The 25,909-nt window shown below is 45.7% G+C and overlaps 1 protein-coding gene across 2 annotated transcripts; it reads right to left on the minus strand.

Annotated features, from left to right (window-relative positions):
- GJA5 (gap junction protein alpha 5) lies at positions 1-24,889 on the minus strand. Of its 2 annotated transcripts, none has more exons than XM_045007602.1 (2): positions 24,588-24,889; positions 1-1,880 (listed from the first exon to the last, which is right to left on the minus strand). In XM_045007602.1, exon 2 carries the CDS (start codon positions 1,854-1,856, stop codon positions 747-749), a length of 1,110 nt encoding a protein of 369 aa, XP_044863537.1. In that variant the 5' UTR covers positions 1,857-1,880; positions 24,588-24,889; the 3' UTR covers positions 1-746. The 2 variants fall into 2 exon arrangements, with proteins under 2 accessions (XP_044863537.1, XP_044863540.1); XM_045007605.1 differs by lacking the exon at positions 24,588-24,889 and adding an exon at positions 21,728-21,798.
- Between the last annotated feature and the right edge of the window lie 1,020 nt (positions 24,890-25,909).

Consider the following 25,909-nt stretch of genomic DNA (forward strand, 5'->3'; position numbering starts at 1 on the left):
GGCAGACCTGCAGGCATGCTGCTGAAGGCAGCCTGACTGCCGCCCTCACGGCGACCAGCAGGCCACCCCCCATGTCCTGCCGCTCCAGGCACACGCTTGGTGCACTGGTGCCTGGAGCCATCCCTGATAATGTGTCTGGGCCCAGGCATGGAAAAGGGACGAGAGAGAGCAAAATATAAAGCATTTTATTCAAAGACCTAGTGTTTTATTTCTGTTTTTCTCAGGAGAGAAAAGTTGTAACTTGGTGTGCTTGCAAAGTGGATTTAGCTCCATGTTAAAGTAATTCCAACGCAACAGTGAGGTGGCCAGTGTATGGCTTGGTGAGTTCAATATTGCAGCTCATGGCCAGCCTCATTTTTAAAGGGGAGATGCAATCTCTGGAGATTACAGGTCCTGCTAGCCAACGTTCCATCTCTATCTGACTAGGAATGGCAGGTCCTGTGGTCCCTGTAGGTGGCGCCTCTCCATTAAATATGAGGTGGGCTATCATCTGCTGTATTTTCTGCAATGTAAGTGCTGTGTTCAGGCTCCTGGCAAGTTGCCAGTCTGCCCTCTATTGGGAAAGTTTGCCCCTCCCTGTTCTAAAGCTTAAGAAGTGCTGTCTGGAGTAGGGCAGTGCCATTCACTAAAAAGGAGCAGAGGGCCATAAAACAGAGAGCAGAATGGCAGGAGTTCAAAGGCCACACTGCAGAAGTTTTGCTTAGCATTGAGGCTTTCCCTCCCTCCTTGCCCCACCTGGCAACAGGTCACACGGACAGGTCATCTGACCTAGCCTTACTGCTGGCGCGGCTGGTCTTGCTGAGCCTGCGTTTCTCATTGAAATAGCCATTGGAGACCTGGTGGGGGGCAGAGTCATTGGATGCCTCAGGACTCTGTGCATAGTTGATCTGGATAAATTGGCCTTCTCCAGCTGCATTCTCTTGACTGTGGACCCTCTCAGTGGCAAAGTTGTCCGTGTTCTGCTGAGAGGCCATTTTATTGCTGAAAGGGCTGATGAATTTCCCGTTGGGATTGACCAAACACTGATTAAAATCTGGAGGGGGAGTGCAACTTTGAGCCATCTCCACTTGGGGTGCAGGCTCCAGTTTGCCAGCAGCCATAGTGGGGCTGGGTTTGTAAGATTTAGCACACTTCTGCTTGGCTTTTTTCCAACCCAGGTGGTACAGCTCGGCCAGGCTCAACAAGAGCGACAACACCGCCACGGACAGCATGAAGATGATGAAGACGTTCTTCTCTGTGGGACGTGAGACGTAGCAGTTCACGGGGTGAGGGCAGGGGTCCCGGTGACAGGTGTACAGGGTCTGCAGGAAGATCCCGTAGAGGATGTATTGTCCAACGATGAAGGCCACTTCCATAGTGATGCGGATCAAAATGCTGTAGACATAGGTGTTCAGCAAGCTACCCTGGAGTATTATTTTTCCACTTGATTCCTCCCCACTGGAGAGCTCTGCCTTCTCTGCCACAGGGTACTCCTGTTGGTGGTAAGAGTCGCCACTGCTTCTAATCCCCTTTGGCCTCATTTCTGCCTCCTTCATTTTTCTCTTCTCCTCTATGCGCACCGTGTGCATCGCATGCCCCATGTACACCAGGGACGGGGTGGAGACGAAGATGACCTGAAGGACCCAGTACCTGATGTGGGAGATGGGGAAAGCCTTATCATAGCAAACGTTCTCGCAGCCAGGCTGCCGGGTGTCACACATGAAGTCAGACTGCTCATCTCCCCATGAGGACTCCGCCGCTGTGCCCAGCACCAGCATCCGGAAGATGAAAAGCACGGTCAGCCAGACTTTCCCCACCACGGTGGAATGCTTGTGGACCTCTTCAAGGAACTCTCCCAGGAAGGTCCAGTTATCCATCTCTGCTCAGTGGAGCCACAGCCTCTGTGGAGAAAGGATGGTGAGAGAGAGGTTCTGAAACAGTTGAGGGGAACTCATTACTTAAATCAGAAAATGCTGCATTTGAAAGGCACTGAGAGTCTGTCAGGAATCTGCTGTGAATGTGTGTACTGAAACACCCTTGTGAAAGAAACTCTCCCTACCCCCACTTCAGTGCATTATAGCTGTGTAAGTTCAGCATCTGGCTTTGAGCCTCACTGCTGAAGACAGGACACAAAATTAGATGGTTCATTGATCTGTTCTGGTTGTGGTAGCTTCTATAAAGTGTACATTAGTATAAAGACTACAGAGTGTTAACTGGGCTGCTAAACTATTTGAGATGTACCAGACTTTATTCTTGGTTCAGGAAATATTTACTCTGTGGTCTGAGCTTAAATTTATCCTCTGTGGAATCTGCATCTAAGATGGTTCTCCTTCTGCTGTATGGATAGCAGAACTGTTCTCCTGGGATTCCCCAAATGTACTGATACTTTGAGAGGTGAGATTTGAATCCAAAGCTAGGACTGAGCAATATCCTTTCACTTCCTCTTGCATATGCTGGCCCTCTGCTCTAGCCTATTTTAAATGGATACATCAGTGGCACAGATGTGCTAGATGTTTGAAATGCATGCAGCATCTTCTTATTCTGCTGGGTTTCATTTCAGAATTGAGTGCCACCATTAAAATAAATGTGTAGGGAACCCCCCTGCCCCCAACCAAGCTCTATGATTTCATTTTGTTGTTGCTATGTGTAGTTAATTCCAACATTTTCAGTCACAAATCATAAACATTTTCTGGGCCATCAATGATCTCAGGTCCTCTTCCAATCTTGTAATCCAAATTCTGATCTTTGTTCTTGCTTCAGAACACCCCTTTGTCTGATACAGGAATGCTGTAAAATCTTAGCATCAGGCCTTGCTATTTTTAAGTTTGTAAGTCAAAATTCATCATTCAGGTGAAAAGAAACCTCCCTCTGAGAGGTACCATGGGACTAAAATTATCTATAAAGACCATTAGTTAGTTATAAAGATCAGATAAGAGGCATGGAAAGATGATCTTGTACTGAAAGCTCAGGGTTAGGAATTGAGAGATCTAGTTTCTGTTCTGTCCCAGACTCTGCTAGACTCCCTCTGGTCACGTCACTTAATCTCTCTGTGCCTCAAATCTCCATCTGTAATATGGAAATAATGGGCTTGATTCAGCCTTATTGTAACTCTGGAGTAAGAGAGATACAAGAGAGATTAATCTGGTCCAATTATACTCACCGTACCTACCTTACAGGGGCATTATGTGGCAAACATCTGTAGAAGAAGTTGTGATCCAAGGGCAGATGTGCTATAGGAGTGTACAGTGTTTTGATGTAGATAATATGCCCACTAAAACACCCCTTTCAAAGACAAAGTATCTTATGACCTCTTAACAAATGGAAAACGTATTAACTACAATGGCAAGGTAATAAGAATCACCGCATGAGGGAAATACGGACACCACAAAGGTCCAGAAATGTAGGTCTTTCCTAATCATCCTTTGTCTTATCTACAAGTGCTAATGACTCTCCCTGAGCAAAGATTGTATAGCTTCTGTGGAGAGTGGACTTTATTGAATTGTGAAAATTACTGCAGCAATATGGTTGAGATTTTACATGCACAAAAGTTGACGTATACAAGGACATGATTATTATAGGAACAATAAGTTACCCCCTTGTTAAATAGTGTGAGGAGTAAAATGTAACACTGCACATGGTGCTTTATACTACAATATATATGGACAGTGTCCTCCAGTTACAGCTCATCGTGAGCTTAATCCTCAAAACTGGCTTTGGCTGCTCTGTGCTGCTGCAGGCTGCACTTAAGGGACAGCCAAGAATTCCCCCTGATAGAGGAGAATTACTAGGTGGCTGTTCACTTCCCCCACTCCATGTAGGGAATGTTTCAGGATGGGGAGGGGGCATGCCACAAATTGGACTGGGCAGAGTGAGTGGATGGGGCTCAGGCTGATCCTGTTTGGCACACCTGCTTCCATACTAGACCACTTCAGTTGCCATAACTTAGAGCCACCCTGAGGCTGCTCTAAATTATACTAGAGGCTGTTTCACCCTCCAGCCATCTCAGAATTTGGGGAGCAGTAAAGTGGCTTAGTCACCTATTTGCGTCCCACAGGTGCACTGGGTGTAAATTTGGTGCCACCGAGGATCTGTCCCACTGTCTGAATTTTCTGACTTTACTTCATATAGAGTTTCAATGTTGTGGGAAAACACTATAAGCAGACAAAGAATTAAATGTAGGTTGATATGTTGGTGATATGAGTTATTTATAAATAGTTACTATGAAATGATGGATCATGTTTCTTGGATGTTGCTTGGTAACTCCATAATGGGAATGATGTGGTATCTACCCTGTTATCTCCAGATAACTCTGTAAATAGTCTATGTTACCAGTGAGTCCAATGTGCCATGGCATAGTTGTATGTATGAAATGTTTTTTCCACAGGGCACAGTGAACCGAGATTTAGCTGTACACTTTTCTCTCATCTTATGCATGTGCATATCCACTACTTGCATATGTTCCTCTAGGATTCTGCCTTTGCTAGGGAGCCTCCCATAATTTGAAGTAGATGGGTGACTGATACTGCCAATACGATTATATCCTATCAACACTGGTTAATGCTAGTTGACTTTTCTCTGTATACCCTGTTTGCTAAGGCAAAAATTTCCCGTGCCCTCTTTTGCAGTAAAGTTTTAAATCCAAATAGTTGCCACACTGGTCTTCTGTGGACTTGAATCATGGATTTAGCTCAACTTCTCATCAGTTCTAATGGTTTCTGTCACACACTGGAATTGTGTACAGTGGTCCGATGTTTCCAAAGTACTAAAACTTGTTGCTCCAGTTACAGGACTCTGTAGTTCTAGACATGAATTAAATATAAAAATCTAAATTAATGCAAGATTAAGGTGAAAAAATAAAGTATATGAAAAATCCAGAAATAATGGAAAGAGTTATTGGAGTAACATTAACTTACCCACATTCATAATATTTCCCCATGACTAATTGGACTGTTTAAATACATACCTAACTTTATACTATGAGTTGAATCTTCACTAGAAAGAAAGGTGTTTTTAACTCAAGTAGCTAACATGAGGTAAAATTCTACTGAAGACTACTCCTGGGGGAATTCTGTGCCCTGTGGGGAGGAGGTGCAGAATTCATACCTTCTGCAGATTTCTTGGCTTACCCGCAGAAAAATGGGGGAGCAAACAAATCTGTGCAGAACACAGCCTGGGCACATCTGCTGGGAGCAGCCGGCAGCAGAGAGATCACCGCTGGGGGGAGGAGGGAGGCTGGGCGTGCGTCCCTGGGGAGACATTAAGGGGGTGGGGCTGGGTGCCAGCCTGCGTGCCAATGAGTGAGTAGGGTGACCAGATGTCTTGATTTTATAGGGACAGTCCAGATATTTGAGGCTTTTTCTTATATAGAAGCCTATTACCCCCCACCCCTGTCCCGATTTTTCACACTTGCTGTCTGGTCATCTTAAAAGAGAGACACTCACTCTGCCCCTCTTGTCCCTGTTGCTGCATCCTGGGCTTGGAAGCGTAGTGTGAAGCAGGCTCTGTCCCTGAGGCACAGCAGAAATGTACCAGCTAAACAGGCAGGCTGCTGATGTTCCCATTGTTAGGGCTTGGCTACACTTACAAGTTGCAGCGCTGGGAGTTACAGCGCTGGTCATGCAGCTGTGGAAGGGCCAGCGCTGGAGTGTGGCCACACTGACAGCTACCAGCGCTGCAGTGTGGCCACACTTGCAGCACTTTCCAGCGCTGTATTGAGAGGTGCATTGTGGGCAGCTATCCCACAGAGCACCTCGTCCCGTTTTGGCGCCGTTTTGGCGCTGAGTATTGTGGGAAGGGGAAGGAAGTGTGCGGGTCATTCCGCTTCCTGTTTGCCAGCGCCCCGTGGTGCATCGCTTCACATCCCAGCATTCACTCTTTCCAGCAGCGTTTGGCGCCATTGTGAGTGTCTTTCTGTTACTCTCTGTGTGAATCGCGATTTCTGTGGCAAATGGAGCCCGATCTGCTGAGGACTCTGCTGATGAGTGTCACCAGCACAACACGTTTGGCAGTCCAGCTATTCCTTCAGCTCCAAAGTGACAGTGAGGATTCCGACGATGATATCAATATGGATTTGCCTGCCGCGTGTGACACTAAAGTGCTTGCGGCATTTACGGAAATGCTCAGCACCGTTGAACGCCGCTTTTGGGCTCGGGAAACAAGCACTGAGTGGTGGGATCACATCGTCATGGAAGTCTGGGATGACGAGCAGTGGCTGCAGAACTTTCGTATGAGAAAAGCCACTTTCATGGGACTGTGTGCTGAGCTCGCCCCCACTCTGCGGCGCAAGGACACAAGATTGAGAGCTGCCCTGACGGTGGAAAAGCGAGTGGCTATTGCAATCTGGAAGCTGGCAACTCCAGACAGCTACCGGTCGGTCGGGAACCAGTTTGGTGTGGGAAAGTCGACCGTGGGAATCGTTTTGATGCAAGTTTGCAAGGCAATTAATCGCATCCTGCTAAGAAAGACCGTGACTCTGGGGAGCGTGCAGGACATTGTGGATGGCTTTGCACACATGGGTTTCCCTAACTGTGGAGGGGCAATAGATGGGACGCATATTCCTATTCTGGCCCCCCCCCACCTGGCATCAGAGTACGTTAATCGGAAGGGGTATTTCTCTATGGTTCTCCAGGCGCTTGTGGATCACCGCGGGCGTTTCATTGACATTTACACAGGCTGGCCTGGAAAGGTGCATGATGCACGCATCTTTCGGAACAGTGGCCTGTTCAGGAAGATGCAGGCAGGGACTTTTTTCCCAGACAGGAAGATCACAGTAGGGGATGTCGAAATGCCCACTGTGATCCTTGGAGACCCCGCGTACCCGTTACTGCCTTGGCTCATGAAACCCTATACAGGGAAGCTTGACAGGAGCAAGGACCGGTTCAACTACAGGCTGAGCCGGTGCAGAATGACTGTGGAGTGTGCTTTTGGGCGTTTAAAAGCCCGCTGGCGTTGCTTGTATGGGAAGCTAGACTTGGGGGAAAGCAGCATCCCCGCGGTTATATGCGCTTGCTGTACCCTCCATAATATTTGTGAAGGGAAGGGTGAAACATTCAGTGAGGCATGGACCACCGAGGTTCAAGTCCTGGAGGCTGAATATGCACAGCCAGAGAGCAGGGCTAATAGAGAGGCCCAGCACAGGGCTACAAGGATTAGGGATGCCTTGAGGGAAGAATTTGAGGCTGAAAGCCAACAATAATGTTTGCTGCCTTGCATGGGAGTGAATTGCACTGCTTACACTGTTATTCTATTATCCATAATAATAATATGATTTGTAGTGCCTCTTTCTTTACTGGGCTAAGGTATCTTTCACTATCTGCTATAATAAAGACTGTTTTCAAAGCCAAGAATTGTTTTATTGAAAAGAAAAAAACTTCCTTGACAGACAGACAGACACACAACATTTCATGAACACAAGAGGGCAGGGGTGTGGGTTGGTGAACTGTACAGTCACAAGTTTGCATATGCCCTGTCTGGATTGCTGTTTAATGAATCCTGCACTTCAGGGTTCATATACTGCATGGTGATGGGGGTTGAATGCAGAGGGTAAGGGTGGTGGTAGGTATCAGGGCTGGTTGGGGAACATACAGGTGTTGGAGGCAGCTGGTGGTGGTAAGAACCTGGATGCTGGGGAAAGGTGGTTTGAGCTGACATTGGGGCACAAGGCACAAAGGACGGGGCGGGTGGGGGAGTAGCACGGTAGTGCTCTGCTTGCATGGCAACGAGTGACTCTATAGACTCCGCTTGGCGCTCCAGGATGCTTAGCAGCCGCTCCGTGGTTTTCCTCTTGGCCACTGCATTTCTCTTGCGTGTCCTGCTTTCTTTCTCTCGCCAATCCTTCAAGTCCTTACTCTCTCGAGCAGACTGATTAAGAACAGTTTTCAGCATGTCTTCTTTGCTCTTTCGGGGATTTTTTCTCAAATTTTGAAGCCTCTGTGATGTTGAACATCTGGGCAGTCCAGTAGTCAAGGTCACTGTAGAAACAGAAATGACAACATTTAACACGGGCAGCATTGTATCCACTATCTCCAGACATGAATTGTTACACTGAGGGAGTGAGTTCTTATTTAAGCATTCTTTTACCCACACGCATAACACTACAGAAGCCACGACATGGTGAGTGAGCAGTGCTTATATGGGGAGAAGTGGGGCTTGGGTGATAGAGGGGAGCTGGTTGCTTCGGGTAATCTGGAGTGCTAGAGGGTTTGAGTGAAATGAAGATGCAGATGCAGGGGTGATCTTATCTCCCTATCTCTTCACTAAAGAGTCTCCCAACATTTTTCACAGGACTTAATCCTGGAAGATGTTTCCCTACTGCGAGTCACTAGGGAACAGCGGGGGGCTCTTTTAGAGCAATGTGGATTCCGCCCGGGACCCTATGCGGCTTGCCTGTGTTCAGAAATGGTCCCCCCACCACTGGCAGAAGAGTGGCGCGGACGCGTCACCGTCACTGGGACAAGGGACACAGTGGCTCTGCCTATAAACCTGCGCAGGCATATTGCCCACGCTCTGGATGAAGCTTTTGCTGAGATAACTGAGGCAGATTACCGCGACGTGATAGACCACATCAACGGGCTATTCCACATCTAGAGGCTGGCATGCATGCATCCATAACCCCCCCTCCTCTCCAGAAACATTTCACCCAGAAAATAAAAGCTGCTTACCGGTAACACGCTCCTCTGCTTGTCCTTCTGCAACTGCTGGCTGCTGCGATTGGGTGCTTTCCTCCTGGCTTGAGAAGAGCTCCTGGCTGCATGCCTCCAGGGAATCTGCGGTTTCTTCCCCCATGCCAGGAGCTTCACTCGCGGTTTCCTCCCCCCCCCACGCCTCCGCCTCCGCCGCCTCCTCCGCCTCCTCCTCCTGTCCCCCAGCCTGCTCAGAAGTGTCCATCGTTATCCTGGGATTGGCAGTGGGGTCACCCCCAAGTATCTCATCCATCTCCCTGTAAAAACGGCAGGTCGTGGGAGCAGCTCCGGATCGTCGATTCCCCTCTCGGGCTTTGTAATAGGCACTCCGCAGCTCTTTAATTTTCACCCTGCATTGTACTGCGTCCCGATCATGGCCCCGATCCAGCATGGCCCTTGATATCTGCTCAAAGATATCGTAATTCCTACGGCCGGAGCGCAGCTGTGCCTGAACAGATGCCTCACCCCAAACACTGATGAGGTCCTGCAATTCACCAGTGCTCCATGCTGGGGCTCGTTTGCCGCGTGGAGGCATAGTCACCTGTAACTGATTAAAACTGATTGCACTCCACACCTGGCTGCAGCAAACAGGAAGGAGATTTTTAAATTTCCCGGGGCATTTACAGGGCGGGTCACCTGAGGCAAGAGCAGTAGAGTGCAAACTGATGTGCAGAGTGGCTGAACAGGAATTCTGGGATACCTCCTTATTCCCTGGAGGACAGGTAAAGCGCTGGTGAGTGTCCACACCTGCTGGGCAGCGCTGGATCACCAGCGCTGCACTCCTTATACCCCTGCCGGGATGGGTTTTCAGCCAGCGCTGCAACCAGGGAGTTGCAGCGCTGGTTGTGCTCTGCAAGTGTGGACGGGGTGTTGTTGCAGCGCTGGAAAGCCTCCACCAGCGCTGCAACTTGTAAGTGTAGCCAAGCCCTTAGTTAATTAAGGCTCCTTTACCTTGCCAGAGTGGTATAAAGGAGCCTTATTGTGTATGACAATAACGGAATCCTCAGCTAGGAAGGTCTATGTGCTTTCTCCCTTTTTTCCTGTGCCAGAGAGGCACAATGGGTTAGATTACAGCTCAGGATCTATTTTACTTATCCATTAAAAAAAATGCCGGACAATGATTAGCAAAACTGTATGACTTTCTTGCATGAAAGTCTGAACAATTTAAAGTGACATTCTACTTTACAGAACACCAAACACCAAAATAAAAGTAATGTAATTTAAATGAAAATCCAGGATTATAACTGGAATGCGGGGTCTTGGTTACCAAGTATTTGTAACTTAACTTTCATGTGTTTAGGAAATGCGGAACAGTTATTGTGATTGTTTTTCTGTATGGTGGTTTAATAAATTACCCAAATAAGTGAAACTGGTGTGATTATATTGCATTATTTTGACAAATAAAATATGCAGATTTTTGCATTTTTTGCCACAGAATTCCCCCAGGAGTAGAAGACACGCCAGTTTGGAGTTTTTATAGGAATGAGCTGACTGAGGCAAACTCTAGGCTCCTTCATAGTCTTTAACTCCACCTGCTAACATGAAAATGCCATACAGCCTTTCTTCACTAGGGTTTTACCTCATGATAACAGGTTTCAGAGTAGCAGCTGTGTTAGTCTGTATCCGCAAAAAGAACAGGAGTACTTGTGGCACCTTAGAGACTAACAAATTTATTTGAGCATAAGCTTTCGTGGGCTATAGCCCACTTCGGATGCATAGAATGGAACATATATTGAGGAGATATATATACACATACAGAGAGCGTGAAAAGGTGGGGGTTGTCTTACCAACTCTGAGAGGCCAATTTAGTAAAAGAAAAAAAAAACGTTTGAAGTGATAATCAAGATAGCCCAGTACAGACAGTTTGATAAGAAGTGTGAGAATACTTACAAGGGGAGATAGATTCAATGTTTGTAATGGCTCAGCCATTCCCAGTCCCTGTTTAAGCCTAAATTGATTGTATCTAGTTTGCATATCAATTCCAGCTCAGCAGTTTCTCGTTGAAGTCTGTTTTTGAAGCTTTTCTGTTGCAAAATTGCCACCCGCAGGTCTGTCATTGAATGACCAGACAGGTTAAAGTGTTCTCCTACTGGTTTTTCAGTGTTATGATTCCTGATGTCAGATTTGTGTCCATTAATTCTTTTGCATAGAGACGGTCCGGTTTGGCCAATCTACATGGCAGAGGGGCATTGCTGGCACATGATGGCCTATATCACATTGGTAGATGTGCAGGTGAATGAGCACCTGATGATATAGCTGACGTGATTAGATCCTATGATGATGTCACTTCAATAGATATGTGGACAGAGTTGGCATCGGGCTTTGTTGCAAGGATAGGTTCCTGGGTTAGTGTTTTTGTTCAGTGATGTGTGGTTGCAACAGAAAAGTTTTTTGTTTTTTTCCTCTTACTTAATTGGCCTCTCAGAGTTGGTAAGACAACTCCCACCTTTTCATGCTCTCTTATGTGTATATATATCTCCTCAATATATGTTCCATTCTATGCATCCGAAGAAGTGGGCTGTAGCCCACAAAAGCTTATGCTCAAATAAATGTGTTAGTCTCTAAGGTGCCACAAGTACTGTTCTTCTTACCTCATGATAGTTAACTAAGTTAAAAACATACCTTTTATTTGTAGTGAAAACAAGGCCTGTGTGCAATGTGGCAAATTGATAATATTATGAGAACCTTATCTTTTCTATTTCCACACATTTGTGTCTTTAAATTTAATAACCTTAAAATGAATGTGAGTAGTTAATTTTTTGTGCATTTTTAATAGTCTTAACAGTGAAGTGAAAGTCGTAGCTGCTGTTCTGCTGTCTGTGATGTCACAGAAGTAGGACTTTATTGGGCTCTGCTAAAATCTTAGCAGATGCCTATTGAGCATACTCAGAAGAGTTTATTTTCAATCACTGACCATTTTATTTGCTTGTTAATTCATCCACCCTGCAGCTTAGATTCTTCCTCACTGAAGACCTGTCCCATTATAAGACTGGAGGTTTTTGTTTAGCTGTTTTTTAGTTATTAGTGAGCTAGTAAGCCATTCCTATAGCTTCAGCCAGGGTTCTCAAACATTTTGAAGTCATGACTTTGTTACAACAGAGAAAAGTTTCAGGACCGCCGCTCCCTCCCCCGCATCATCCCATAAAGTGAAGAAAGCTTGTCACAGTCCCCTGAAACCTGTTTCTGACCTCCCCAGGTTGAAAATATCTGACCTAAGCTTTCTCCCCAGGCTTGGTTGTTTTTTTTTTTTTTTCTTTTAAAAGCATTTCCAGCTGAGAAGGGGTCTGGTGAAGGAAGGAGACCTCATGCTCTTTCTTTACTAAGATGCAGATCTCTTTGTCCCCATTCCCCTTTCTTGTCAAAGAGGGCCAGATGATAGATGATGGCTGTCACAGCCAGGTCATGGGCAGTCAGACCTAATGGTCAGAGCCAGAGTCCACAGCCACAGGATGGGAGTCAATAGTCAGCTGGGTCAGGATATCAGGAGATCAGAAGCACAAGACAAACTTGAGAGCAGAACCATGGCCCAGTAACCAGAGTCAGGCCAGGTTGGGATACCATGAGGTCAAAAGCCAGGAGATCAGAACCACAAGTCAGGAAGCAGAAGCAGGGTAGGTAACAGTTGCATAGACAGGCAACATGTGGGTTGGGGCGGGGGGGGGGGTGTATCTATTGGGTTATCCGGGAGAGGGGGCGGGCGGAAGCCCGCCCCATGCTAACGGATCCCCCCCCCAGCCGAAGGGGAGGATCCACAGGGCCACGGAAACCCACTAAGTACGGGGGACAACTAATAAAAGAACAGGGACAGGAGTGAGGTCAAAGGGTCATAAGGAGGGAGCCTGACGGGGACACCGAGCAGAGAACCCCGGACAGCGCCCACTGGGCGTTTTCCCTGCAGTAAAACTCCATCCTTGCTCGTAGTTCCTTCTGCTTCTGCGAAAGAAAGAAAGAAAGAAAGAAAGAAGTGGGTGTGTGTGTGTAAGCCTTTTTATACTCCTAAACTGGAGCTAATTGGAGACCCCGTGATCTAATCCCAGTGTGACTCAGCAAACATACTTCTGCATATCTTTGCAGAGTCCCATCACCTGATATCCAGATGACTCAACAAAAGAGCTCTGGATATGCATACAGAGTCTTAGAATCGGCTGCCCTGTTACAGTCCCTTAGGCTGCTAACTTTATACTGTATCAACAGATGAGCTGTGTGCACTCATGAGATCTTGGCAACAGTGGAAGTTCAGCAGAGAAAGTGTATGTGACAAAGACCAGCTGTGAACAAAATGATGGCCATCCCAGTTTTAATCATCATCTGGAACAATATTAATGTTAGGGGAAACCAAATATCAAAGAGCCGGACTACACATGGAATCCAACCAACTTTATGCCTTGCGACAGAAGAATTTTCAGATAAAAATGCTTCACCAAAAGCAGCACGTGTTAGAACATCAAACTGGCCTGAGTACAAAGCACTCATATCGGCTGTCATTTGTGTTACCTTCTTCTGGAAGAGGTAAGTGTTCAAGTTCCTAGTTTCCCTTTATTGATATCACATGCTCTGAATGACAGACAGGCAGTATTTATGCACTATTACTTCTTGCTCTGGATGACACACTGACCTTGACAGACAGGGGATGGCTTCAGGGAAAGGTTAAGAAATTCACAATGATGAGGTAGGTGGGTGTGGCTGTTACAGCCACGAGTTTCTGCACTTCGCAATTTCTTTCTTCCCCTAAGCCTTCCCTCCTCTTCTGCTCTGGAGATGCCAAAAATCCACTAGCTCCCCCTCTTTGGAGGATTGGCTGAAATATCAGTGGCAGTGACATAAATAGCTGAGCTCAACACTTTGCACTAACTTTTCCCACAAAAAGGTGACAGGAGGACGCTGGCCCTGCAGGATGTTTCTAATATTAGTGGAGAGACTGATTATAGCAATGCATCAGCTCCATCTAGGCTCACTTCTTCCCTTTAAATGGCATGGGACCCTGATTTGGACACACTGACCATGCACATTCAAAGAAACTCTCAGGCAAATATTTATTTGTCTGCCAAAGGTCTGTTAACTGGAGAGAGAGAGAAAGAAAAGAAAATAGTGGCTTGATCTCTCATGTATCTGACATCTGGTTGAAGTGGGGCCGAGGTGTGGTGGGGAAGCGGGAGATGTCAGGGAACTGGAAGATCATACACCAGGTAAGAATTGGCAGGGTAGAGCGCCTCCCCCTCCCAACATGCATCCTACACTGGAAAGGTGTATTTGGTGGAGGAGCCTGCTTTGCTGGCTTTCCCCCAGTGAAGGGAACCATTCCCTCAAAGGGGAGATTTTCAGTTGTCCAGTTACAGCCAGACTCTCTGGCTCCTTTGTGCTGCCTGAGCAGGACAAAAGGAGCTGCATGGGAAGTGAGAATCTGTCCCTCATGTCCTGCAGAGGTGCTAATCACTTGCCGGCCATTCGCACACAGAGAGTGCTTTTAGCTGTCCAGATCCCATCACAGACAGACAGAGCTCAGATAATAACACTTTTCCATAATACCGCTCATCTGTGTATCTCAAAGCACTATGTAATTAAGCCTCATAACACCCTGTGAAGAAAGAAGGTGCCATTATCTTCATTATGGTGATGGGGGAATTGAGGTGGAGAGAGACTAAGTCCCAGAAGTGCCTAAATCCCATTGAAATAATAGGACTTGGACACCTAAATACTTTCGAGGATCTGGGCCAAAATGGCTTGTTCAAGGCCGCACATTGAATCGGAGGCAGACCTGGTGACGGAGCCCTGACTCCCAAACCTATATACTATAGACTGCTACAGACTGCACAGAGAGCTCTGCTTTAACAGATTCCATCACAAACAGGAGCTCAGGCTCAAACTGGGACCTGATGGTCTCTTGACACTAGGAAGAGCTTCTTCGAGGGAAACTAACAGGGACTACGCCTTGCCATCCCGCCATCCTCAACATATACACTGGCTGAGCCAGTAAGGAGCTCATCTCAAGAGGATGTCACTTGTTGAATATTTTACAGGCCACCGATCCAATTAGAGTGCCAGAAAGGTAGAAGAGATCCTTTCTTTCAGGAATATATACAGCCTGCATCCACTGGATGTTGCTTTTCTTCAGTGCCAGGGTCTGGAATGGAGGGCTTCTCCCATCTATGTAGTTAATCCACCTCCCCAAGAGGTGGTAGCTAGGTCAACAGGAGAATTCTTCTGTCAACTTAGAGCTGTCTACACCGGAGGTTAGGTTGGTTTAACTGTGTCGTTCAGGGATGTGGATTTTTCACACTCCTGAGTGACATAGTTATGCTGACCTAATTTCCTAGTGTAAACCAGTTCTTTTTGGGGAGGACAGATATATGTTAAAATAGGAGTGATAATGCAGAAGAGTGAGAAATGCACCTGTCAAAGTAGGTGTGCCCCTTAAAATTCAGGAGGTGTCTGACAGTTGGAGCATAAAGTGGTACTAAAACCTAACAAAGCACTGTGTGATCCCTCTTTACTGACATTGGCTGTTTCATATGCAGTTACAGAGAACAAGCAGTGACTAGTCAGGTGATGTCTTCCCAATCGTTCGTGTGCGTGTGTGTGTGTGTGTGTGTGTGTGTGAGAGAGAGAGAGAGGGAGAGAGCAGCCTGGTCTTCCTTACCAAGGCATGCAATGAAACAGACTGGTTTTCAGGCTTTGTGCCAATGGTCAGATCTGTGCATAGGTCTGGACCAGCCTGGTTCCCAATCACTCTTGCTTAATAGAGTGGACTTGCATGTTCACTCAGGTTCTTCTCCATTCCCTTTGGCCAGGCGTGTGTGTAGGTCAGATGTCCCTCCACTCCCTAGTCCCCGTTCTCAGTTCATTGAGATGTTTGTGAGGATCACACTGATGCCCGGACCCTCAGCTCTTCCTTGATGAAGTGTCCTTTCCTTCCACACTCCAAATGTGGAAAATCTCAGAATTCACAAAAAAGGGGAGTGAGAAGATAAGGCATTTGAATTAGTTCTCACCCCCGAACACACATGGCCCTCACTGAACACCTTCAGGTGGATACATCTGGGATATGTCATACATGCAAGGCAGCCTGATGCAGAACATTTTAATCTGAAGAGTTGGTGGAAATTTTAAACTTTTCCAGTTGCTGAGTTAAATGGCTCTGAGTATTATTGTTTGGTCTGTGGAACCTGATGCTTTCTGTTCTTGATCAGTGTAGAATCATGCATTACCATAGCCAAACTCAGCCCTGGTATAGTCAAGCTGAATTCAGTGGAGTAACATCAAGAATGAATTTGGCCCATAATATTTTAAAACCTTGATTTACAAAAAAAATTATTTTGCGCGCGCGCGCGCACACACACACACACACACACACAGAGTTAAAGGCATCTTAATAAGGTTGCCAAGTCCACCACTCAACAATTAGGAAATGCCAGTATTAAGGTTACTTGTGCATTCTTCATTCAGCCCTTTTGTGTATATGCATTATAATACAGTCTGTAAGTACATGATCACATATTTTGATTCCACAGGACCCCTGCTTCCTTCAGTGCTCAGCAGGGGCGGCTCTATAAATTACAGCGCCCCAAGCAGGGCGGCGCGCTGTGCCGCCCTTCCCCGGTCCCGCGGCCGGGGCAGAAATGCCTGCGGACGGTCCCGTGGTCCCGCGGCTCCGGTGGAGCATCCGCAGGTATGCCTGCGGGAGCTCCGTCCGAGCCGCGGGACCAGCGCACCCGCCGCAGTCATGCCTGCGGGAGCTGAAGCGGAGCCGCGGGAAGAGGGGACCCTCCGCAGTCATACCTGCGGCAAGTCCGCTCGTCCCGGGGCTCCGGTGGACCTCCCGCAGGCATGACTGCGGAAGGTCCGCCGGAGCCAAATGCCGCCCTGCCTGGACAATGCCGCCCCACGCTCCTGCTTGGCGCGCTGGGGACTGGAGCCGGCCCTGGTGCTCAGGATGGATGATGCTCACTGAATGAGCAGCTATTCGATATTTTATTTTATCCTCCTTGTTCAGTGTCAGATTACATGCCTTATTTTACTACACATTATTCAAACCCTGCTCTGAAGCCAGAATTATTATTTCCTTGTGGGCTTTTCTATGGTGCTCATCACTATAGTTTTGAGTGCTTCATAAACACTAATTTATCTTCACAACGTCTCTGTGAGGTGAAGGGGTAGTATTATCCCATTTTACCGACAGGGAACGGAGCTACAGAGAGATTAAGGCCAAAAGGCCCCTTAATATTGGACGCCCAATTTGAGACACCTAGGACCTGCTTTTTCAGAGTACCTAGCACTACACGGCACTTCATAGGTTCAAAGCATAGGCATCGACTTCTGCTCCTGCTGGTGGGTGCTCGACCTCCCTCTACCCCCAGCCCCACCCCTATTCCACCCCTTTCCCCAAGTCCCCACCCCTGCCCTGCCTCTTCTCACCCCTGCTCTGCCTCCACCCTGCCCCCATTCCACCCCCTTCCCCAAATCTTCACCCCTGTCCCGCATCTTCCGCGCCTCCTCCCTTGAGCACGCTGTGTCCCTGCTCCTCCTCTCCCTCCCGGAGCACCGCCAGACAGCTGTTTGGCGGTGGGCAGAAGTGCTGGGAGGGAGGGGAAGGAGCAGGAACATGGCACACTCAAGGGAGGAGTCAGGGAAGAGGCAGGGGGAGCTTGGCTGCTGGTGAGTGGAGAGCACCTGCAAATTTTTCCCTGTGGGTGCTCCAGCCCCAGAGCACCCACGCAGTCGGCGCCTATGGTTCAAAGCACAGTTCCCATTGACTTCAGTTGCTTCTGCTGTGTGTGCTCAGCACCTCTGTAAGTCAGAATACAGAAGTAGTGACCATCTGTGAAAAGTATGCTGACTTGTCTAGCATTGCACAATAGAAACTTTGTGGCAGAAACCAGTACGGCATCCAGTTCTTCAGGGCAGCATTCAACTGCCTTACCCATGAGACCGTCCTTTTTTCTCCTGCTATTCCTTAACTTATTCATCACACACCTTCCAGTGTCTGCATCAAATAAAGCAGGTGTCCTCAAAACACCAGCTTCTTTCACTACACTAACCTGAATCATCCCCAGAGCTGCTCAGTCCTGTGCACTGAGTGAGGCAGGAAGCCTCTTTTTTTTTCTGGATGAAAAATACAATTTTATAGGAAAAATTTCAACCAGTTCAGCTCTCCAGGCATGTCAGTAATAGCACAAGCAATGCTGCCTTACAAACAGAGACAGAAGCACTGGTGTAGCAAAGCTCTCTCTAGTTCCTCCATTAGAAGAGGTTGACCCCTTATTCCTTTACAGATACAGCAGGCAGTTTGCTTTACAGTTTGCATTACTAATTGTATGGCTATAAGTATTTCTTTGTTTCAGGAAAGTTCTGGAGTGTAGAGAGTTGTTAACAAAGATCTCTCTGTTTTCTGTTAATAGCCAGAAAATTGATTTCTTTTCTTCTTTGTATATTCTGATCCCAAAGATCGAAGTTTGCCAGGTGTCTCCTGCAGGCCATTTCTAATTTTAAGACTTTGTCCTCATGCCTCACACAACAACACCTGAGGCGTGCTTAGATTTCCAGAAAGCCTTTGACAAGGTCCCTCACCAAAGGCTCTTACGGAAATTAAATTGTCATGGGATAAGAGGGAAGATCCTTTCATGGATTGAGAACTGGTTAAAAGACAGGGAACAAAGGGTAGGAATAAATGGTAAATTTTCAGAATGGAGAGGGGTAACTAGTGGTGTTCCCCAAGGGTCAGTCCTAGGACCAATCCTATTCAACTAGTTCATAAATGATCTGGAGAAAGGGGTAAACAGGTGCTAAAGTTTGCAGATGAAGAATTTTATTAAAGTGAATGTTTGAAATGAAATATACATGAGTTAAGAGGGAAGGTACTGTACATCTGGGGTCAGGCTTGGGTTATGAGGGGTTACAGATATCATTTGTAAGGATGAAAACATACATACATATCGCATAACCGGCATAGACCCAGATTGGGGTGCAAGGGTTTTGAAAGTGTCAGTGGATAAGTGGGCTCGGGCACGCCACCCATGGAATGAATAAGGAGTCCAAGTCAGTATCGGTGTAGCGGATAAGTACGTGGGTGGGTTGTGTCCCTTGGTCCATCAGGAAAGGAAGTGGGTTATTTCCCTGGTCGGTGGTCTCGGTTACTAAACTGCTCAAGATAGTTAAGACCGAAGCAGACTGTGAAGGACTTCAAAAAGCTCTCACAAAACTAAGTGACTGGGCAACAAAATGGCAAATGAAATTAAGGTGGATAAATGTAAAGTAATGCATATTGAAAAAAATAACCCCAACTATACATACAATATGATGGGGGCTAATTTAGCTACAACTAATCATTAAAGAGATCTTGGAGTCATTGTGGATAGTTCTGTGAAAATGTCCACGCAGTGTGCAACAGGATGTTGGAATCATTAAAAAAGGGATAGAGAATAAGATGGAGAGTATCTTATTGCCCTTATATAAATCCATGGTACGCCCACATCTTGAATACTGCGTACAGATGTGGTCTCCTCATCTCAAAAAAGATATGCTGGCATTAGAAAAAGTTCAGAAAAGGGCAACTAAAATGATTAGAGGTTTGGAATGGGTCCCATATGAGGAGAGATTAAAGAGGCTAGGACTTTTCAGCTTGGAAAAGAGGAGACTAAGGGGGGAGATGATAGAGGTATATCAAATCATGAATGGTGTAGAGAAAGTGAATAAGGAAAAGTTATTTACTTGTTCCAATAATATAAGAATTAGGGGCCACCAAATGAAATTAATGGGCAGCAGGTTTAAAACAAATAAAAGGAAGTTCTTCTTCACACAGCGCACAGTCAACCTGTGCAAATCCTTGCCTGAGGAGGTTGTGAAGGCTAGGACTATAACAGGGTTTAAAAGAGAACTGGATAAATTCATGGAGGTTAAGTCCATTAATGGCTATTTGCCAGGATGGGTAAGAATGGTGTCCCTAGCCTCTGTTTGTCAGAGGGTGGAGATGGATGGCAGGAGAGAGATCACTTGATCATTACCTGTTAGGTTCACTCCCTCTGGGGCACCTGGCATTGGCCACTGTCGGTAGACAGGATACTGGGCTGGATGGACCTTTGGTCTGACACAGTATGGCCGTTCTTATGTGCCACATATGCTCTGGAATGCTCTGTGCCAACCATGCCGGACTGCTGAATTACTGATTCCTGCTAGTCTATTTTCAATACACTGAGATAAGTCAGAAAATGAGGCCAAATGAGAGCAGAATGTGTGAAATCTGTGTGAAGGTCAAAAAGGAAAAAGGGTTGGGATAGGAAGTCCTGCATTTTCTGGTAAGCTGCAAATTCCTTCTAGCAAAGCTCTGGAATTCCAGATCCCAAAGTATTGGGAGAAAATATAACATAGGGAGGAAAAAAATAGCTGATGCTTATAGTTGCAGAAATGTTTAGCATAGTTCCCAAGTGAACAGAGCTTCAGCGAGTCGGACGAGTATTTTGAACTCTGAACCCTCAGGAATTCTCTCAAACCAGTAGAATCAAAAGATGGGAAAAGAAGTGTTTGCTCTCTCCTCTGGGGTGAGTTTCAGAGAAAGAGGAAATACATAGTTGCTTGGCTTATACTGAAAATGTAGCAACTGTGTCCAGGGATTGTAGAATAACTGTCTCCCTCTCCCTCTTTCTCTCTCTCTCCCCCTCCCTCCCTCTCTTTATTCAGAGTTTTAGGACAGCATAGGCAGCAGCAATACAAACCTCCCACATATGCTACCCAACCAATGTATTTCACCCCTAACCTGTAGAAACCCCATTGCTTAGTGGTAAGACAGGAGCTCAGTAGTGGTGTCCCATTCAGTCTAAGGGCGTCTCATCTGAGTTTTGCCAATAGTCTGTTGATTTAGTCCCTTACAATGTGGTTATATATATTCTGTCAACTGGACTGCAACAACTACTCAATTTAGCTAGGCAATTGAACTGCCCTCAAAAAGTCACAAAATCCTCCAGAGACTTCGCTATTGCTGCATTGATTTAACGTGGAAGGTGCTCAGATACTATAGCTAGTTAGCTAGGTACAGTGCGATTATATAGGGTCACTACAAACCTTTGACAGGTTTGAACCAAGCAATTAGGAGATGAAAGGCTCTGTCTCCCATGACAAGCCCCATCACTAGCTCTCCCACAGTGGGAAGAATAAAGGCAACAATTTCCAGCTGGTTATGTATTGAACTCTGTTACTATAGTACCACAAATATTCAATATTAAAAGGTAAACAATGCAAAATTTAAAAAAACAAGTGGTAGTTGGGGGAAAATAGGTGCAAGAAAAGCTATTAAGGAGAATGGAAAGTGCTGAGTGTTTGTCTCTGTAGGGCTTTAAAGTTATCAGTTTTTAACTGGGTTTGCTGGGATTAGGATGTGAACCAAGAGGAAGTTCAAAGAACAAAGGGCTCACAACTCTGAGTCTCAGTTACTGCACATCGCACACAATACATGTGATAAGGAGACTTTACAGAGGTGGCACTGTACATTTCCATTGCTCTCCCTAGGAATGTCATGCAGCATTCTCAGGCTCTATGTAACGGCAGAGCTGGGATGTGACACCCTCAAGGAAATGAAACTGGAACATTTTAAAAACCATTCAGCATGCATTAGAAGAAAGCTGCTCCCAATCTACCATGTGAAGCATTTATACACTGGACCCTTGCAATAGCAAAAAGTTCCCCACACCCTCCTGCCTTAGGACAGCTTCACTAAAAGCTGAGATTAACTTTAACCAGTGCTGCAGTCTGCACATTTCACTGTAATGAGGCTATTTGGGGCTTTCATTCCACCTCATTGAGAGTTATCCCAGCTCACTACCGACAGGTTCCTCGGTAACTATTGTAGTTGCTTGTAATGAAAGGAGTTAAGTTTTTAGAATGGCCATAATTGTCCTTAGTACTAGTCTGGATGTTATAGAAATAAATGGAAAAAAGAATGTGTGTCCAAGTTCTTATTCTTTTTATGGCTACCCTTATCTTCACCCCCACCACCATTTCCCCTTGAGTCTAGCAATGTGACTTCCCCCTGATACCTCTGCAGCTCTATTCTTTTTTTCTAAATGACATTTTTTACTTACCTGATGTTCAATATCTCCTCTCTGGTCTCCTCCTTCTTCCTGGGGCTCCTTCTTCTTCTTCTGTTATATTCTTCTTTTCAGTTTTTTGTTCTATACTCCTTTAATCTTTCTCTCTCTTCTCCCCTTCTTCTCCACCACTTTCTCTGTCTGTCTGTCTGTCATTTGTTTCCCCCCACCACCACTTTCTGCCTTCTCCCTCTTTCTCTCCAACTACTCCCTTTCTCTGTCTCTCTCTCCCCACTGTCCCTCTCTGTCTCCTCCCCACTGCCTCCCACGCTTTTTCTCTGTTCTTTGCACTTTCTCTCTCTCAAATCCAATTATCCATCTTTTTTGCTTCTTTAAAAAATATCAATTTCATGAGTTTTCCACCATTCTTGGGGTTTCTCTGTCACCCTGGTCTGTTCCTCACTGCAGACGCGTTGCACTGACTGCTGGCTTCACACTGTCCGTCCAATTGCTAATACACATAGTTCATGCACCTCCTCTCTTAGATAACAAGCCTTGGTCTCAAACCTTCCTTTAAATTAAAAGAGATGGGGCTGCCCCCTCACTTATCCCAACCACAGCTAAGGAAGTTCCTATGGGACCAAAACTAAAGAGGGTGCTGGGTGGTGTTTTAGGACTCTCTTATTAAAACCCAACCAATCAAGCTAAGTTCCTGTGGTGCAGGAGAGGGTCTCTTATTTAGCCAAGCATGCCTTGCACATCAGAAAAACAAAAGAAACATTCTAAATATAAATACATGCACAGCTCCAAAAGTTAAAATAAACCCCAAATACAGGATGCTTCATTTGGAGCACAGGAACATAGGAAATGCCATACCAGCTCAGACCAGAGGCAGGGCTCTCCAGAATCCCATCTTTGACTATGCCAGAGGATGGGGCAAGAAACCCCTTTATGGACAAATATGGAATGACCTGCCCACAGGGGACATGTCTTCCTAATCCCTTCACATAGAGGTTGCCTTATGTCCTAAAGCATGAGGGTTTATATCCCTTCTAAAAATGTTTTCATCCTAGCTAACGTTGGCTGTGCTCATTACCCATACTCATGTCTACTCCCATCGTTCATTTCTATTTAATGCTTGCCTTCAGTGCTGAAAACAAATGCTGAGATTCCAGCCAATCTGAGCTATGGCTGCTGGCAGAAAACAAACCTGATGAATGTGTGATGTGGGCTTTGGCAAAAGAAAACTATATTCTGCACAATGGTTTCACCAAACGCTTTCTCTGGTAGCCTTCCTTCCCTCCAGTGACCCCACATGTAGTCAGAAGTAGTTCTTCTTTCCCATCCACATTATACTTTTGCAGTGATCCTTACTTGCTTACATCAGCTAAAACAGATCAAGTCATTTGAGAAGCGAAGGTTGTTCTTGTGAACTGAGTGGAGGGCCAAGACCCAGGAGCTCCTGAATTCTAATCACAGCTCTGCCACTGATTTGCTGTGTGGCCTTGAGCAGCAAACTTAACTCTTGGTACTATATGTCCTCTTTATAGAAAAATCTTATGTAATAGAAAAGGGTAACTTTTCTACAGGTTTTGTTGAACCTTCATATGTTATTAAATAGAAAATTATATACCTGCTATGGAATTCAATTGTATAGACAAAAACAAACAAACAAAAATATGTGGAAAGGAGAACAATATTAAATTCTTTTGGTTATTTAGAGTCATTTCTATAGAGCCTTATTCAATTTCCACAGAGCCCTATTAGCCCCATGAATTTTGATAGGATTTGTCCATAAAGGCACATCTATAAAAATATGATAATAATACAGACCTAACTCACCAGGGTGGTTTTAGGATTGATTTGTTAATACTTGTTTGCTAGAGAGATGCACACTGTTGTTATTGTTGGGTATGCTGTGATTGTAATGAAACTGAAACTGCCCCTGCCCCTGGTGGTACTTTGCTGTACACACGGAGTGATCTGATCTGCTTTTCCTGGCTTAGTTCTTTATTTTTTTCACCCTAAGACTGAGCCAGGAGGATGCACTCTTCATTGGGTTGATCTGTAAACCCTGAATATAGGGGGTTTCTGTGAGGCTGTATATATATGTGTGTGTGTGTCTGTGTGTATCATGTATGGTGTGGGGCTGATCCTGTTATATTATGCGGTCACAGAGACCCCTGCCCACAACAGACCTGGGTTGTTCTGCTGCATGGATTGGAAGCAGGATTTAAGGAACCTGAGAGCAGATGAGCCTTTTTTTTGTAGTCACATTAATTCTTTTAGTATAAAATCTTTAATGTTTTGAATTTAATAAGATGTTTGCCACCCAAATCTCTCCCTGCCCCAAAGTATTAATCCAAGACAGGCACAGCAAAAAAGGGTCAGACACAAGAATGTCAGATTCATTTGAGTTCAGAAACAAAGTTTTAAAGAGTAAAAATCAGGGCAGATTTCCATCTCTGTAAGTCAGAAGCGAACATCTTTCCTGAAGTAAATGGTTAGTTGCAAGCCTTGTGTTAGCAGTAACAAAGCATTGCATTGCTTCATCTTCTGCTGCTGGTACTACTGACTACCTTTCACCTCCTTAGCATCTCAGAGAATCTCCAAGCATTTTGCAAACATGAATTTAATTAAGTCTCACAGCAGTCCCGCGAAGGTGAGAATTGTCTCCATTTTACAAATGGGGAAACTAAGTCATGGAGGGGCTAAGTAATTTGCCCAGGGCTTCAGCAAGTCATTTGCAGAGCCAAAAGCTGAACCCAGGAGTCCTGACTGGTTGCCTATCCCTGACTCTAGCCACCAGACACCGTTAAACGTCTTATAAATATACACACTCTGGTTAAATCAATAACCATCTCACACAAACATGTTATTTTGATATAATAATAAGAAAACCATAAACTGTTACCTCTTTCTGCTGATTCTGGACAGGTGAATGGAACAACACCCAATGCAGGGGGGCGAAGGTTACTATTAGCTTTGGCACAGACTCTAGGGCAGGCTGGAACCCATCTCTCTGCTAGTGTCCAGTGCTCAGTCGGGCTCCTTGTCTGAGGGAGGACCCTTTAAATGGGGCAAACAAACCCCAGATGGCTCCTGGAACACAGCCTCTTGTACTCTGACACTAGCTGACTGGCTGGAGATTCCCTAAAGCTTGAAGGATATAAGCTGGGGGTTCCCAGCTCCTGCTCTCTGCCTGACATGCACTGGCAGCTGTCTGCCTGTTGCTCTTTAAAGAGTTGTCCAGGATCGGGATATAAATGTGATCTTACGCAGGCTGTATTGTAAGCAGTGACTTGGCCCAAGTTCAGCTCTTCCTCTGGCTCCCAGCTACTCTATTTTTAATGAAGGGTTTGGGGTTATCAGAAAGGAAGTCAAATTGTTTTAGGAAAACAATAGCAAAGCAACTAAAAGTTTATTAGCTTCCTCCCCGGGGTCTGGAACCAAGTTGTCAAACTACTAAAAAGATGGCAGGGCTATTTATTTAAAGGGCTAATGACAAGCCTCACAATTTCAGTCCTGTTTGTCTTTGTGAAAACAAAGGAAAGTAAAAAAACAATATCAAAAGGGAGCAGACATTTCTAATCTGTGAAAGGGGCAAGTAGGAGTTTAGGGTGGGCAACTCAGGACAGCTGCTATGGTTATGGTGGGATTTTCATGATAAAATGAAGGTCCACCCACACTTTTCCAAGGCACCACAAAAAAATCTCCTTGCTGATGGAAATCTTCCATGCTAAGTCTTAGCTCAGCCTTTGCCTTGAAGTAAAAGTTTGAGGAGAACATTTCTTCAGCCATTTTGAGCTATGCAAAGGAGAAAAAAAATACAGCAGACCAATGGCAGGGCCAGGAATAGACCTCTGGTCTCCACAGTCACAGTCCAGTCGATTACCATTGGCCTATTAAAAATATTTACACTGCTCCAAACTAGCTGCAATCAGCTTCTCCATGTGGTTATACCGGCATGTCACTGGAGTCATGCTGGTATAAGAGAGTGGAGAGCCACGCTGCTACATTTGCAAGCATAAAACATTCAGGGTGGCTAGCCCTCTCCAAGCACTTTCACTGTTTGCACCGACAAGAGAGAGAATAAAAACGGGAACCAGGTTCTAAGCATTTGCAAGCTCCCTTTAACACGAAGCAGTAACATTTGCTTATGGTGCTAACTACTTAATTGTGACCTTATCCTGCTCCCTTTGAACACAATGGTAAAACTCATCACTTGCTTCAATG

Source organism: Mauremys mutica, chromosome 1 (assembly GCF_020497125.1).
Source record: "Mauremys mutica isolate MM-2020 ecotype Southern chromosome 1, ASM2049712v1, whole genome shotgun sequence".
In the NCBI taxonomy this organism is placed as follows: Eukaryota; Metazoa; Chordata; order Testudines; family Geoemydidae; genus Mauremys; species Mauremys mutica.

Coding starts and splice junctions, on each gene's coding strand:
- GJA5 (XM_045007602.1), bottom strand. CDS start 1,856: ATGGATAACTGGACCTTCCTGGGAGAGTTCCTTGAAGAGGTCCACAAG.